Source organism: Neolamprologus multifasciatus, chromosome 3 (genome assembly GCF_963576455.1).
Source record: "Neolamprologus multifasciatus chromosome 3, fNeoMul1.2, whole genome shotgun sequence".
NCBI lineage: Eukaryota > Metazoa > Chordata > Actinopteri > Cichliformes > Cichlidae > Neolamprologus > Neolamprologus multifasciatus.
Window position 1 is genome coordinate 29,667,169 of NC_140441.1, and position 13,990 is coordinate 29,681,158.

The 13,990-nt window shown below is 39.8% G+C and overlaps 1 protein-coding gene, 1 long non-coding RNA gene and 1 pseudogene across 2 annotated transcripts; all 3 read left to right on the top strand.

The window, feature by feature from the left end:
• The first annotated feature begins 499 nt into the window (after positions 1-499).
• LOC146522490 (serine protease 27-like) lies at positions 500-5,704 on the top strand. The gene is made up of 6 exons (XM_085153800.1): positions 500-1,238; positions 1,932-1,952; positions 2,945-3,107; positions 3,529-3,791; positions 4,546-4,694; positions 4,977-5,704. The coding sequence occupies exons 1-6, from the start codon at positions 1,181-1,183 to the stop codon at positions 5,310-5,312; spliced, it is 990 nt and encodes a 329-aa protein (XP_085009926.1). The 5' UTR covers positions 500-1,180; the 3' UTR covers positions 5,313-5,704.
• A 4,349-nt stretch (positions 5,705-10,053) lies between these two features.
• LOC146522491 (uncharacterized) lies at positions 10,054-10,899 on the top strand. Its single transcript, XR_014871574.1, has 2 exons — positions 10,054-10,589; positions 10,720-10,899. It is a non-coding gene; the product is annotated as an uncharacterized LOC146522491 (long non-coding RNA).
• A 782-nt stretch (positions 10,900-11,681) lies between these two features.
• On the top strand, positions 11,682-12,823 carry LOC146522492 (E3 SUMO-protein ligase ZBED1-like; annotated as a pseudogene).
• Positions 12,824-13,990: the final 1,167 nt, after the last annotated feature.

Sequence of the window (13,990 nt, forward strand, 5' to 3'; positions counted from 1 at the left end):
TGGGGGGACACTCCCACTAGGTTTATATCTGGGACTCTCCACCATTTGACCTTAGAACTGAAGAAGCTTCTCGGATGAGAGGTGAAACGTCTTCAAGTAACTTAAAGAAGTCCAGACGCTTTTCTTTGCAAGCTCCTTTGACAATAGACAAATTAGTTTGCATCAAAGTGGTTATATAATGTAACATCAAATATTTAGACTAAATCCAAGGCCATTTCTTAAGTCCTGAAAAAGCACGCCATAACAACAGTCGTATGTTACAGTAAGTCCTTCCTTCTGACAGAAGAAATAGTTCACTTTATTGAGCATGTATCTACAATATGCAGCTTTTCAAATGAGAAAATGAAAATGAAATAATCATACCTAAAAATAATCAAAGTATTGAATGATAATGTCATAATTAAAACATTACCTTGGTTTTATAGTTTAGTTAATGTTTTATCTCCATAGATTTTCCATGTCGTGACATAGATACGGTCTCATATTCACACCTGATGGTTGACGGAAGTGTTTCTCAGGAAAATAATCTGGGTAATTTTTTCATTCATGTTCACTCATCCATTCATCTTTTGAATAGGAACTTTGTTCTCATGTAAACGCATTATTATTTATTGTATAATGCTTTGGTGCCACTGGGTTTTAGCATGTCTCAATGTCTCACACCTTATTCATGCATTTAAACAGCTGGGTGATTTTATCTCAAGTTGGAGGGAAGCAGACAATTCCACAGCAAGAGTCTTTTGTCTCTTCAACACTGTGTTAGGTAACAAGAGAGTGTGAACTTTTCTTTGGGGAAAGACTAAATGTGTGAAAACAGCACTGTACTGCCTTTTGTTTCTGTAGAAGGCATCTAAACCCAGGGCTTTGCTGGTTTCAGGAGAGACTCTGCTAGTCATTCTTCCCGCAATGGCTCCTCTCACCAAGCTTGGATTTTTGTTCTTTTTTGATTAAAGGAGGTTAGCTTCCACTCACCGTTTGTCTGCAGGCTTTGTTAAATGGATACTTCCACAACAGCATCAAGCCCAACTTGTTTGACCTGGTTCCTTGTCTTTTGTTGCTTATGTAGGTCCAGTGGTCAGTGAGGGCAAGGACAAGTATGGAGGCATGAGCTTGTGGGTGGAGCTCACCAGGATTTCCATATTTAATACTTGAAGTCAAATTAAAACCGGTGTACTTAACAATGTCTCTCCAACAGTTTGTGTGCTGTTTCTCTGTGATCGTCGCTCTCTTGTGCAAAGGTGAGAAATTGATTTTATTTGCAGTACTACACTATTTTCTTATGGGCTATAGCTTATAAGAAGAGCGGAAAGATTAATACAGAGATACAAAACATTAAACATTAGTCACATTTTTTTCTGCCAGGTTACTATTAAAGGGCTCACTTGGCATATTCCCTGTAAATTGCTGTAGGACAGGAAAGTCACATTGTGTTATTTTACATAGATATTTCCAATTTATTCATCAATAAACTGGCAACTATGTGTTTAGCACGTGTTCAGCAGAGCTGAATTCAGTAACCTAATAAAAACCAATGTTTATAAGGGAAGAGACGATACTGGCACAGGTGCAAATGAAAAAATCTTTGATTTATTTGCTGTTGAATAAATAAATAAAAGTGAATTGTTAGCAGACAATGATATTAGAAATTGAATTTTTAAAATACATGGGCAATATCATAAGATGTAATATAACATAATATAGTATAAGATAATAAATTTAATTTGCTATTGGAAAAAATACTTTTAAATTTCCTGGAAGGACTGTTTTAGTTTAGTTATGTTTTAAATCACTCACTTTTCCTAAAATTCTGTGAGCAGGTTCAATTTCAGTTTTTACATATTTGTTTCCTCTCTCTCTGATCCGTGCTGACAAAAGCAAATCGTGATGTGCAATACACTGTTTTAACTAGTTATCGCTGTTTCAATTTTCAGATGCTCATTCACAGCAGCCCGGTAAGCACCCAAGAACAATTTTACACATTCTGCAAGCTTCAGGTTTCAACATGATTATTTCCTCCTCTATAATAGACGATAGACGATACTCCTACCATTTGTTTCAGCAACAAAGGAGTGCTCTGAGTCTTTTTCATTTGACATTAATCCTACGGTCTACACCCTTGGATACACTTTTTGTTAAGTTAAATATTAAATGCCAAAGTTATGAAACTATGAACAATGACTAAACATATTGGTTTTACGGCAAGGACAGGGTACAATGCCAACATATTTTAGGATTGAATGTCTTGTCATGTCTCCCTCCCCTCACCCACTCGTGGCAAATGGCCGTCCTTCCCCTAGCCTCGTTATGTCAGAGGTTTCTTCCTGCTACTGTAGGGTCTTTATCCTTACAATACAAAGCATCCTGAGGCAACTGTTGTTGAGATTTGACTTTGAAAATTTTAATTTGGAGAGGACCGAATATCCGTAATATACTGACCAAGTCACAGCTTTGATTGAAGTTACCAAACAGCCAATATATTTTTCTAACCCTACTACATGAATTTAGACATGATCATTTTTACACCACCAATAAAATGTTGCATATTGTATTGCATTTTATATTACAACTGGCTCTCTGAAAATCTGAAGAATACTGCAGGAAGTCTACCTAAAATATAGTATTATTAAGCCCTGTTAGCAAAAAAAACCAAGAATCTTCACAAATATCAGCACCAAACTGAATAAAAAGCCGCAGTCGGGGGAGGTTTGAAAGTTGACTTACAGTCAGTGGAGTTTGTTGTATAATCAGCATGTTTTAAGAATCTTTGCATCTTTCTTAGTAAAGGCGCTTGCAGGCAGACACAATCAAAAACAACATGGCAGATAAATTGCCAAACATTACACCTAAAAAAATAAGGAATGCTCTTTGCTTTACCAGTAAGTGGTTTTTATTGTGGCTTATCAGCGTACTCACCATTTAACTTGCATCCATTTTTATTTATCAGCATGCGGCATGGCTGCAAAAAATAGCAGAATTGTAGGAGGTCAAGATGCACCCCCAGGAAGCTGGCCCTGGCAGGCAGCTTTATTCACTTTTGGCAGTTTTTCCTGTGGAGGGTCCCTCATCACCGACCAGTGGGTGTTGACGGCCGCTCACTGCAGTTCGTTGTAAGTCACCATTGTAAGTTTCCATTTTTAGTAATAATAATGTTTCTGCATGGTGTTGCAGGAGTTAGCACTGTTTCCTGACTTCAGAAAGTTCTGGGGTTTTTTTTAGACTTGTGATTTGTAAGAAAATGGATAATGTTGCACTTGTCTGGTTATCATGTGGTCCCTTTTTTTAAGCTATTGTTTTGGTTCTAATGACTGATGGCTAATACTAACATGTATAAAAGGCCTTGAAGAAACTGTTGCTGTTGCTTTGATTTGACTCTAAATAAATAGCACATTAAATCACAGCGAGATGAGAAACTTTCCATCAACTGGAAATATATATATATATTACTGCAATTGTTACTAAGGTGACTGTTATAATGGTCAACATAAGACGCTATGAAAATAACTATATATTTTTTTCCGTTTTGTCAAGATTTGAACTCTCCTTCACAAAGGTCCATCTGGGTCGCCACAGCCAGTCAGGTTTAAACCCAAATGAGGTGACACAGACACTTAAAAACATTGTTTGCCATCCCGACTACAACCCTTTAACAATTGAGAATGACATATGCCTCCTGAAGCTGTCAGCTCCGGTGAATTTCACAGACTACATTCAACCCATCTGTTTAGCCTCAGAAAACAGCACTTTCTACAGTGGGACCAGCAGCTGGGTCACTGGTTTTGGTACTACGGCAAGTAAGTTACAAAAAATTTAGTTTATTTTACTTTACTTACTTTATCAAGGTTCAAAAAGAATAGTGACGCTTAGTATGATGTACGGTTTGGAGATGGTGGCATCCGAAAAGCTTCTTCAGTTCTAGGGTCAAATGGTGGAGATTCCCAAATTTAAGCCCTGTGGCAGTGTCCCCCCAAGAGGGACAATGGACCCCCTAATGATCCTCTATCTAATCACATGAGCCAAGGGGGGACACTCTTGGGGGGTTACTCCCACAAGGCTTAAATCTGGGACTCTCAATCATTTGACCCATGAACCGAAGAAGCTTCTCAGATGAGAGGTGAAACCTCTTCAAGCAACTTAAAGAAGTCCAGACGCTTGTCTTTCCACGTTCCTTAGACTATGATGACCTGGATGACTGAGAACCTTCATAGACATACTGAGCTAAAGATGTTTCGAATTTCATTCATGAGACCATCAGAGGGACAGCTCAGGTTGAGCGGTTTGGAGACATAGTTAGACATATGGTTTATACAGTGGAGAAGAGGTGCACAAGAGGGAACATGTTGGACAAAGGGTATTGAATATGGAGCTGCCACGCAGGAGAGAAAAGAGCAAGACCACAAAAGAGCTTCATGGGTGTAGAGGAGGACATAGCAGGAAAGAATGCTAAGAATAGCATGAGACTGAGGCAGATGATCCACAGTGGAGGGAGAAGAAGATGGTGCTGGCCTCTTTAATAAAAGCTCTTGCATTTGAATTTTTTCCAATTAGGTGATGGTTCACTTTCCAACATCCTGCAGGAGGTGAATGTACCAATAGTGGGAAACAATGAGTGCAAATGCTACTATCAAGACTTCAGTGAGATCACAGAGAACATGATCTGTGCTGGGTTAAAAGCTGGAGGGAAGGATTCATGTCAGGTAACACCCACTGTTTGTTTTCAAGATAGAGTGGGATGTTAATTCAACAAATGCTGCTAGTTACTTTTTAAAGAAGTAATGCATCATGTTACTTCATTAATTCATGTAGAAATCATTTGTTACACTACTTGTTACATTACTGCATCATGGCCTCTTACTCAGACATGCAAATAATCTGTTTCATGTTGACACGATCCATACTTCATCAGGATTGATCTTACTGAGACAAGTCAGGACCTCTACAGGACGCCTATCTGTCTGAACTTCAATTTCTTTTTACAGGGAGACTCCGGGGGACCACTTATGACAAAGAAAGAATCAGTCTGGGTCCAAAGTGGAGTTGTGAGCTTTGGTGATGGCTGTGCTAAGCCTATGAGACCTGGGATCAACACTCGTGTGTCCCAGTACCAGAAATGGATCAGCGACACCGTCACCGGCAAATCACCAGGCTTTGTTACCTTCACCTCGCCAGGCACTGATAGTGATTTAGACTTCACTTGTCTGATAGATGACAGTGTGTTTGACAGTGGTGAAAACCTGATCCACTTCACTCACTACACCTCTCTCTGTGTTCTTGTTGTGTTGCTCCAAGTGTTTGTTGGAAGTGGTGGAATTTAACTCATCACATTTACTCAAGTCTAGCATTGAAGCTTGAAATAATTTTTCTTTATGAAACTTTATAACCTAGAGGTGAAGGGTACGCTTTTTATTCCAATAGATTTATGGGGGAGCTTCAGTTTCAACTTACCCAATTTAGGATTTGAGTATTTGAGAATACACAATTTAATTTTTTTTTATAAATGAAGCACTAGGTATGAAAGTAATGGTAAATACTAAAAAATAGTTGAGTCAGTGAGCATATTAGACATTATAACACAGAAGAACTTTTATCTGAAAATGTAACATGTTTACCTATCTCTACTGTCTAAAATATTGTGAATTGCTTTACTTTGTCTTACTTCATTTTAATCATTTAAGACATTTTAATGATTAAAGCAGTGGTTCCCAAACTTTTTTTGCTAGGCTTTGTTTTACAAGAAAAATGTTCGCCCCCCACACACACACACACACCCTTCTCGCATGCGCACGCGCACGCGCACGCACTAACACATCCTCCAACCACACACACCCACATTTTGCTCCATTGCGGTTTCATTCACACCTCAAACATTTAGTAAACAATTACGCAAATACAAGTAATCTGCAATAAATGATAGGTAGTAATAAAATAAACTACTAACTCTTTTACGCTATGTCCGCACCTACATGGGTATTTTTGAAAACGCAGCTGTTTCGTCCACACGTAAACGGCGTTTGGAATCAACGAAAACTGAGATTTTTTAAAACTCATTTTTTGCGTTTACGTGTGGACGAGGAATACAGAGTTCGTCACGCAACATCAAAGATATGTGCCTTTTTTTCACGTCACGCTGTGCGCCAGGTTATTGTTTACATGAGATGAATTGCAGAATGGCAGATAGAGACAAAATACTGTTAATCTGACTATCTGCAGGTTTTACACGCTTACATATAAACATGCAGTTACTGTCCCTCCATTTAGAAAGGCAGAGGCGTCACGGTGTAATTATTTTACTGTAGTTGTGTTTTTTCCTGTGTAATAATATTCAACATTGCTATCAATGCATTTTTCAAAAAATGCCTCTCTGTGCAAAATGGGTTTAAAAACATAAACAACTGTGGGATACTGTTTGTCTGTGATTTAGACAGGGGGAACAAATTGCGGCAGGATCAGCCTGATATTATTTGTATCCCACTGTAACTTTATTGTATAAAGAGCAAACATCTCCAAAATGCCAGGAGTAGTTAGTCATTACAACAAGTGTTTGTGAACTAAAAATCAAGAATGTGGGATACTGTTTGTCTGTGATTTAAACAGCCCAGCGCTGCTCCCGACGAAGGGAAAAGCAATTCTGCAGGGGAGACCTACCTTGGCACTTGTGAAACCAAAGGGCAGACATGCTTCACACTATTTTCTAGTCTTTGTCTTAGAATGAAGTTGGTTTGGAAACATGTTCAGCGAGGCTTCATCTCCTGCTTTGCGTTTGTGTAGACACTGTGCTAGCAGTGTCCAAGCATTGCCCCCCCCCCCCCCCCCCCCCTTTTCATACCGCCGCGCAACCAATTTGGCCAACTATGCGACTTAATTTCTCAATAATGTGACTAAAAAAAATCCTAGGTTGCACCACTTGTGTGACCAGCCGTTCAGTACAAAAAAATAGTGTCCGCAACTCTGAAAGTCTCCAAGTGATCAACAACAGACACACATTATGCCTATATCGTGGTCTAAACCAATCAGAGATAGTCAGGGGCAGGACCTCTCTGATTGGCCGTGGTCCACATATTCCTGTAGTCCTTCGCGTGTGCATGTTTGAAAGTGCAGGTGGACAGAGCGAGGTGAGTAGCTTGAATAAAGCGATTGATTCATTCAATCCTGAATCAATTTTTAAATATAAATGTATTTTACCAGAAATGCCAGAATCCCAGGTTAAAACTCACAAAACTATTTCAACAACCACCAAACAGCTAAAACAGCAAATGAGAGCAGGTAAATGGATTCTACTCGAAGACATAAACACAAAGCACAGACCTGAAGCATCGGCTTTCTCACCCGACGGCACATACACAGAAACGCTGTCGGGACTGAAAGCTGACAGATCGGGCATCGGGTGTGCGCTCTATGTTTACATCTTTTTTTGCACTAGATTCTGATGCTGCAGGTTTTGTCTCTCTCCAATCAAAGTTGACTGATCCAGCTGCAAAAGAAGATCAAAACTACCCTTCACATTTGATAAGATAATTCTTTTGCTGTTTTGCTTCCACCGCGATAAAAAATCACACTTCCTGTCTACTTCAAGAACTGTTTCCCGTCTCAAATCTCTGTTTTTTAGGGTTTTTTTTTTTTTTTGCCTGTCCCATTTGGTTCATAAGCCATCAGAATTATAGTCTGAAGGCCATGAAAAATGCCCAATGGATTTACTTTAGAACAACACAATAAACACGACACAACAGAAATAGCCTAGATAACTGTAACTAACGGTAAATACTAAATATTGGATGTTATTGTGCAGCACGCAAGACCGACAGCGCACAATCTGCTTTGAAGTAGTAGCCAAGAAAGATATAGTTTGTGTCTGTGAGCACCCTTTTGAAAATGTTCACATGGATTTGAAACAAGATGACAATCATGCAAATGAATGAAAGCTGTCAACTCAACTCTTTTGTTTTTGTTTGCTTTTCTTTTTTTTTTTACAATGTTTTATTTTTTCATGCTTCGGAAGCAGAAAAACATGTCCCAAGTCTGCCAAAGAGATTTATTAATAACTTCTGAGCATCAGTGTGCCTATGGCAATTTTTACAACTGGTCAAGATTGTTTTTGACATCATAACTCTTAAAACATGATGCGGTCATTCAGTCAGAATCACATGACATTTTCCATTAACACAAGAAGAAAAACATCAGTCAACAAGTGTGACATGAAAAAAAAAACCCTCACAGACTCACAGACATTATGGCACAGGAATGGTATGATAATACAGAATTTAGTATATATATATTTGGGCACTGACACAAGTTTTGTTTTTTTTAGCTTGTTGAAACATATTCAATATGTAGACTATCAGTTTTCATTTGAGGTTATCTACAGTCAAAATGGATTAAGGGTTAATAGTTTCAGCTTCTTAACATGTGACACCCTCTGTTCATGAGGCACAGACAGGTCCACTTCCCTCTGATTATAAATGGAGAAAAGGTGGAATCTGTCTCCACCTTCAGGTTTCTGGGCACCTACATCTCCACTGATCTCACCTGGACACACAACACCATGTAAAAACTGCTTCTGGCGTTTTACCGCTACTCAGTGGGGAGCGTGCTCTCCTCCTGCCTGGGCGTTTGGTACATAGGGGCCACAACTGAAAACAGGAATGCTGCCCAGAGGGTAACTAAAAAAATCCTTGGCAGCCCTCTGACACCCCTGGAGGCCATCGCAAGATCCTCGTGTCTCAGAAAAAACAGGGCTATCACAGGTGGCCCCTTGCACCCATCCCACCACCTGTTTGACCCTCTGCCCTCTAGTCAGCAGCTCAGGTCACCTCCAGATTCACTAACACTAACAGATTCCCCTGGGCCGTTCAGACTGTTAACAAACAAAAATCTTTCTCCTTACATGCAAGATCTTGAATAATCAGGCTCCATCTTATCTCAAAGACCTCATAATACCGTATCACCTCGTTAGAGCACTTCACCCCGAGAGTGCAGGGTTAGGATATTTAAAAGTAGAATGGGAGGCAGAGCTTGTGAAAGCAGCCCCACATTATTAGCTTTTGTATTCATTTCTCTGCCTATCACATTTTAAATTTAATTAAAAATGTATGGACTATATTTCATGGGACAAATTTATTAGTAGTAGTTTTATTCAAGGACACTTTGAAATCCCAGGTTTTATTAACCTGGGTACTTTGCATACATGCTTAACTGCATATGCTTAACTTTTTTGGAGCATGACAATAATGTGGAAATTTTTTGATGGTAATATGTACATGAGCTAAGGACTGTTGTCACACCATAAAAGTATTGATTAGAACATGGACCACAAGGTCGGCCCCCAGGACTGTCTGCCCGTCGCCACCGTTGCCGTCCGCACGGTCGGCCCCCTGAACTGTTTGGGCTCTGTTTTCACTCTGTTTTCTTGGGTTCCGGTGTGTTTCTTTTGTTTTTGTTGTTTTTTTCTTGGGTTCCGGTGTGTTTCTTTTGTTTTTGTTGGTTTTTTTTGTTGTTGTTTTGGACTCGTGTTTTGTTTTTTGGCCCTCTTGGTGCTCCTGTTTTGGTTTGTCTCAGTTTTGTTACCTTTTTTGAGTTCAGCATTAAAGCTGTTTTGAGTTCACCTTTTGCCTCCGAGCGTCTGCACTTTGGGTCCACCATTCCTGCCTGCACACAGCCTTTTCATAACAGACATAACACTGAAAAGACACTAAATAATGAGATACTAAAGATACTAAATACAGTGGTCCCTCATTTATCGTTACGTTCTAAAAATCACCCGCGATAGGTAAAATCCCTGAGGTAGCCAGCTTTATTTTTTACAAATAAATTTTACAAATTATTTTTTACAGGCTGTAAAACCCCACAGTACACACTTTATACACTTTTCTCAGACAGGCATGAACATTTTCGCACTTTTCTCTCTTGTTTAAACACTCTCAAAGTTCAAACCTTCGGAGAAAAATAAGTCCAGTTGTTACGGCCGAGAGGGCCAGGCTGTGGGTTTGGACTCAAATGCAGACACAGAGGGAGGCAAAACGGCGTGAACACAGTGCTTTATTTACAGTGCCTAGAAAAACAGGAAACTGTGGAAGCTATGAACTGAGAACTATGAGGCCAAACTATGAACATGAAACTCTGAGTGCTATGACTAGGTGCAAGATTTCATAGACGGATCCTGGGAATGAAAAAAGGGGCAGCGGCTTGGGTGGAGATATAAACCCCTCAGACTTCATTCAAAAATGTAAGTGTTTGATGGAGAGTTGTGGTTAGTGAGAGTTAGAGACAGTTTGGAGAGAGTTTGGAGGTTTATGAGAGTGAGGAGAGAAAGTCAGGAGAGAATGGAGCCAGCTAAGAAGAGGAGGATGTCCTCCCCTGTGTGGGAACATTTTGATTTTATTCCTCCCAACAAGTTATGTAAATTTCTACAGAAGATGTATTTTCATAATACTGATGGTGCAATAAAACATATGTTAAGCTGTCTTTACTTTTGTACAAGGTGAAGTGTTTGCTATGTGCCAGGGAGCTGGGATATAACAACAACACCTCATCCATGCTTAGGCACTACAGAGCTTTGCATGAGAATAAGGGGAACACCGATTGTGGAGCAAGACCAGGTGAGCCATCAAATGCCATGATAATATAGCATGCAGTAATGTTACTAAATGATATAACAATATTATACAATGCAATAAGTGACGTGTGTGATATTTATATTTGTGCTTTGTTTTTGTTGTCTTTCCTCAGGAGAACAATCTCAAATAGATGAAGACCTGGTTAGCATGGTGATTGAGGACTCCCAGCCATTTAGCATTGTGGAGGACAAAGGATTTAAAAGATTTGTTAAATCATTAAATCCTAGCTATGTTCTCCCCACTAAAAAGGTCATAAAAGCAGTGAAAATTTAGTTTTTACAGAATAAAATGTGGGCAGGACTGAGGCTCAAAGCCTCAGTGTGTAGCTGTCCATACCTGAACGTTACAAAAGCACAACCACTGTCCACACCCCAACCACACCTCACCTCACAGTAAATGATCATTTCCATTTTAAGCATTTCCAAATGATCATTTTCCATACTGCCAGCATAAATATACACAGTATACTGCCATCACTACAATATACATGTTTTACACACTCCTTTTGTTGTTGACATTTACAGGCTGTGTGCAAAAGGCCACACTCTTCAAATTCATGCCAACTAATATTTTTACGTCCAGTAGGTGTCCTACTAGAGCAAATGAAGCTTCAAGAAGCTTTGCGCTGGGGTGAACCAATTGGATGAAAAGCTTCAGTGCTTCATGAAGCTTCATCTGCCCATCACTAGTCAGAGTTGTGCCATCTAATGACTAGAAAGCATTGCACCAGTAAAGGTGCCATCAGCTATGGCTGTTTAAACTTTATTTTTTGATGTTATTTTTTGCGTAGGCGGAGTAGTCGAATGCAGATCCACTGAGCGCTCAACACAGACAGCATCGTCAGAAGAAAAGTTAATAAAATAAATAAAAAATGTTGTATTGTTCGATACATATGCATACCGAACCGAAAGCACTGTATCGAACGGTTCAATATTGATACGAGTATTGTTGCACCCCTAATAGATAGATAGATAGATAGATAACAACCAGATCCTTATCAAATTATTTTGATATTATGCTTTCCATATAATTATTTTGTAATTATTTTAATTCATCTGTGTGCTGTGTGTGATTTATGATTTCAGGAACAAACAGAAACGTCTGGAGGACTACTGTCAGAGAAGAAGTAGACTATGCACCCCCCAGGAGGTGGCTGTACTTACCAAGAGCGTCTTATCTATGATTTTAAAAGACATGAGACCACTTGCTGTGGTTGAAGGTGAGGAATTCAAAGAAATGCTGACCACTTTCCAACCAGGTTACACTCTGCCGTCTAGGCGTCATTTTACAACCATGATAGAGAGAAAGTATGAAATTTCTGTGGAGAATCTAAGGAATGAACTAAAAAAGGCCACATACAAAATCTCCCTTACCACTGATGCTTGGACAAGTCTGGTCCTACTTAGGGGTAGAGTCAGAGTCCTACTTAGGGGTAACTTGTCATTTCATTAATGACAATTGGAATCTTCTCTCCTTCAATTTAGCAACACTGCCAGTTGAAGAGCGCCACACTGCAGAAAACCTTGCCTCCTGGGTGGAGAAGGTGGCAGAAAAATTCCACATTTCCTTGAATAATGTCCTTGCCATTGTGCATGATAATGCAAGTAACATAGTTGCAGCACATCCTGAAAGAGAAGTTTGGAGTGGTGTCCTATCGGTGTGCCGGGCATACCGGCTAATCCAGGATGTCACTGTCAGATGGAACAGTTCATACTACATGATTGAACGTCTGTTGGAACAGAGATGGCCAGTGGTTGCGATGCTTTCAGATTCAGAAGTCACACAGCGTGGGAAACAGTACCTAGATCTGAAAAAATGATCAGTGGATTCTTCTGGATGAATTGAAGGAGGTGCTCAAGCCTTATGAGCAAGCCACTAATGTTCTTAGTGGACAGTCTTATGTCACAGTCTCTGTTCTTCCCCCCCTGCTGAAAGGTTGCGCTGGCTGCTGAGCTCTGTGGGTTTTTGCAGCAGCTCTACCTGTACTAGATGCACCTGCTCCTTGTCCATCTCTGACTTTATGTCCTCTACAAGAGTTTATGTTTTTTTTGCTGGTTCTTCAAATGCTCAATAAAAACATGTATGCTAATTCATAAAGAAGAAAGCTTTGTAAGTATCCCCAGTGGTGGTCCTAGCCTGTTTGGCGCCCCGGGCGAACACTCCCTCTGGCGCCCCCCCCGCCCACACACACACACACACACACACACACACACACATATGAAGAGAGAGAGTAGTAGAGAGTATGCATTGTATGCAAACAGCTACCAAACAGCCATCATAATTCATCATACAATGAGAACAACACAAATCAACAATTGACAATGACTAATTAATATTAAAATATGTAACCTAATGTTTTTTTTTTTTGGAGTTTAGTCTGTTACTGTTACTATTTTTACCATTTCTTTTTGGAGCAACTGTAACCCACATAATTTCCTTAGGGATTAATAAAGTATTCTGATTCTGATTGTTTCAGGATGACCTGCCATTATCCAATGACACATCTGCTTACCTGCATCTGTTGCTCATTTCTCCTCCTTTTCTCTTTTTTCTAAACTGAGCACCTGATGGCTTTGAACCTTTCTTGTCCATCTTCCATTGGTTTTAATTTTGCACTCCAGTATGAACACAAATCCCCCAACTCGAGGATCGCCACAAGATAACCTAACAGACCTACACCTTAGTTCACAGATTCACTTTGTCTAAGGTGTATTTCTAGGATTTTTCACAACCCAGGATTCAGATCATGAATACATAATTTACATCATTATGAATGAAATGTGCTCTATTTGGAAGCAGCCGGCCCCTCCCCTTTCGATGGGTTGTGTGTGAGACTTTAAATCATCAAATTGTAAATTATAAATTTTAAACTGTTTTAAATTGTTACTCATGCTCACTTTTTACGTTTCGAAAAAACATCGGTGCAAATTATAAGTCTGTATCATAATGTCTGGTGTTTTCGTGTTTGTTGTTTTGTTTTTATTTTGTGTTATTTTGCGAGTTGATTATTAGACGCTGCTCCAGCCAGCCAGAAAATCCCCTGCCACCCCGCCCTCTCCTCCCTGTGCCGCAAGCAGCAGGCGGGGCAGGATGAGTACGAGCAATTTTTATTTTTATTTTTTTTGCCAATATGAGCCCATACAGCCCCTCCAAATTGGGAGAGTGTGCCTCTCTGAAGATCCCATAGAATACCATGAGCTGCAAACACCTCCTGAATACTAGATGGAGGATCTGGGTTATTAACCTTCATATAAACCTCCAAATTTCTCTTGGATCCAGATTAAATTCTTGTTTGATTTCCGCAAATGGTTTCATGCTACTCTCCCCAAATAAATCCCCCACTCGCTTGATACCTGCCCTCACCCAAGCCTCCCACCTGAACG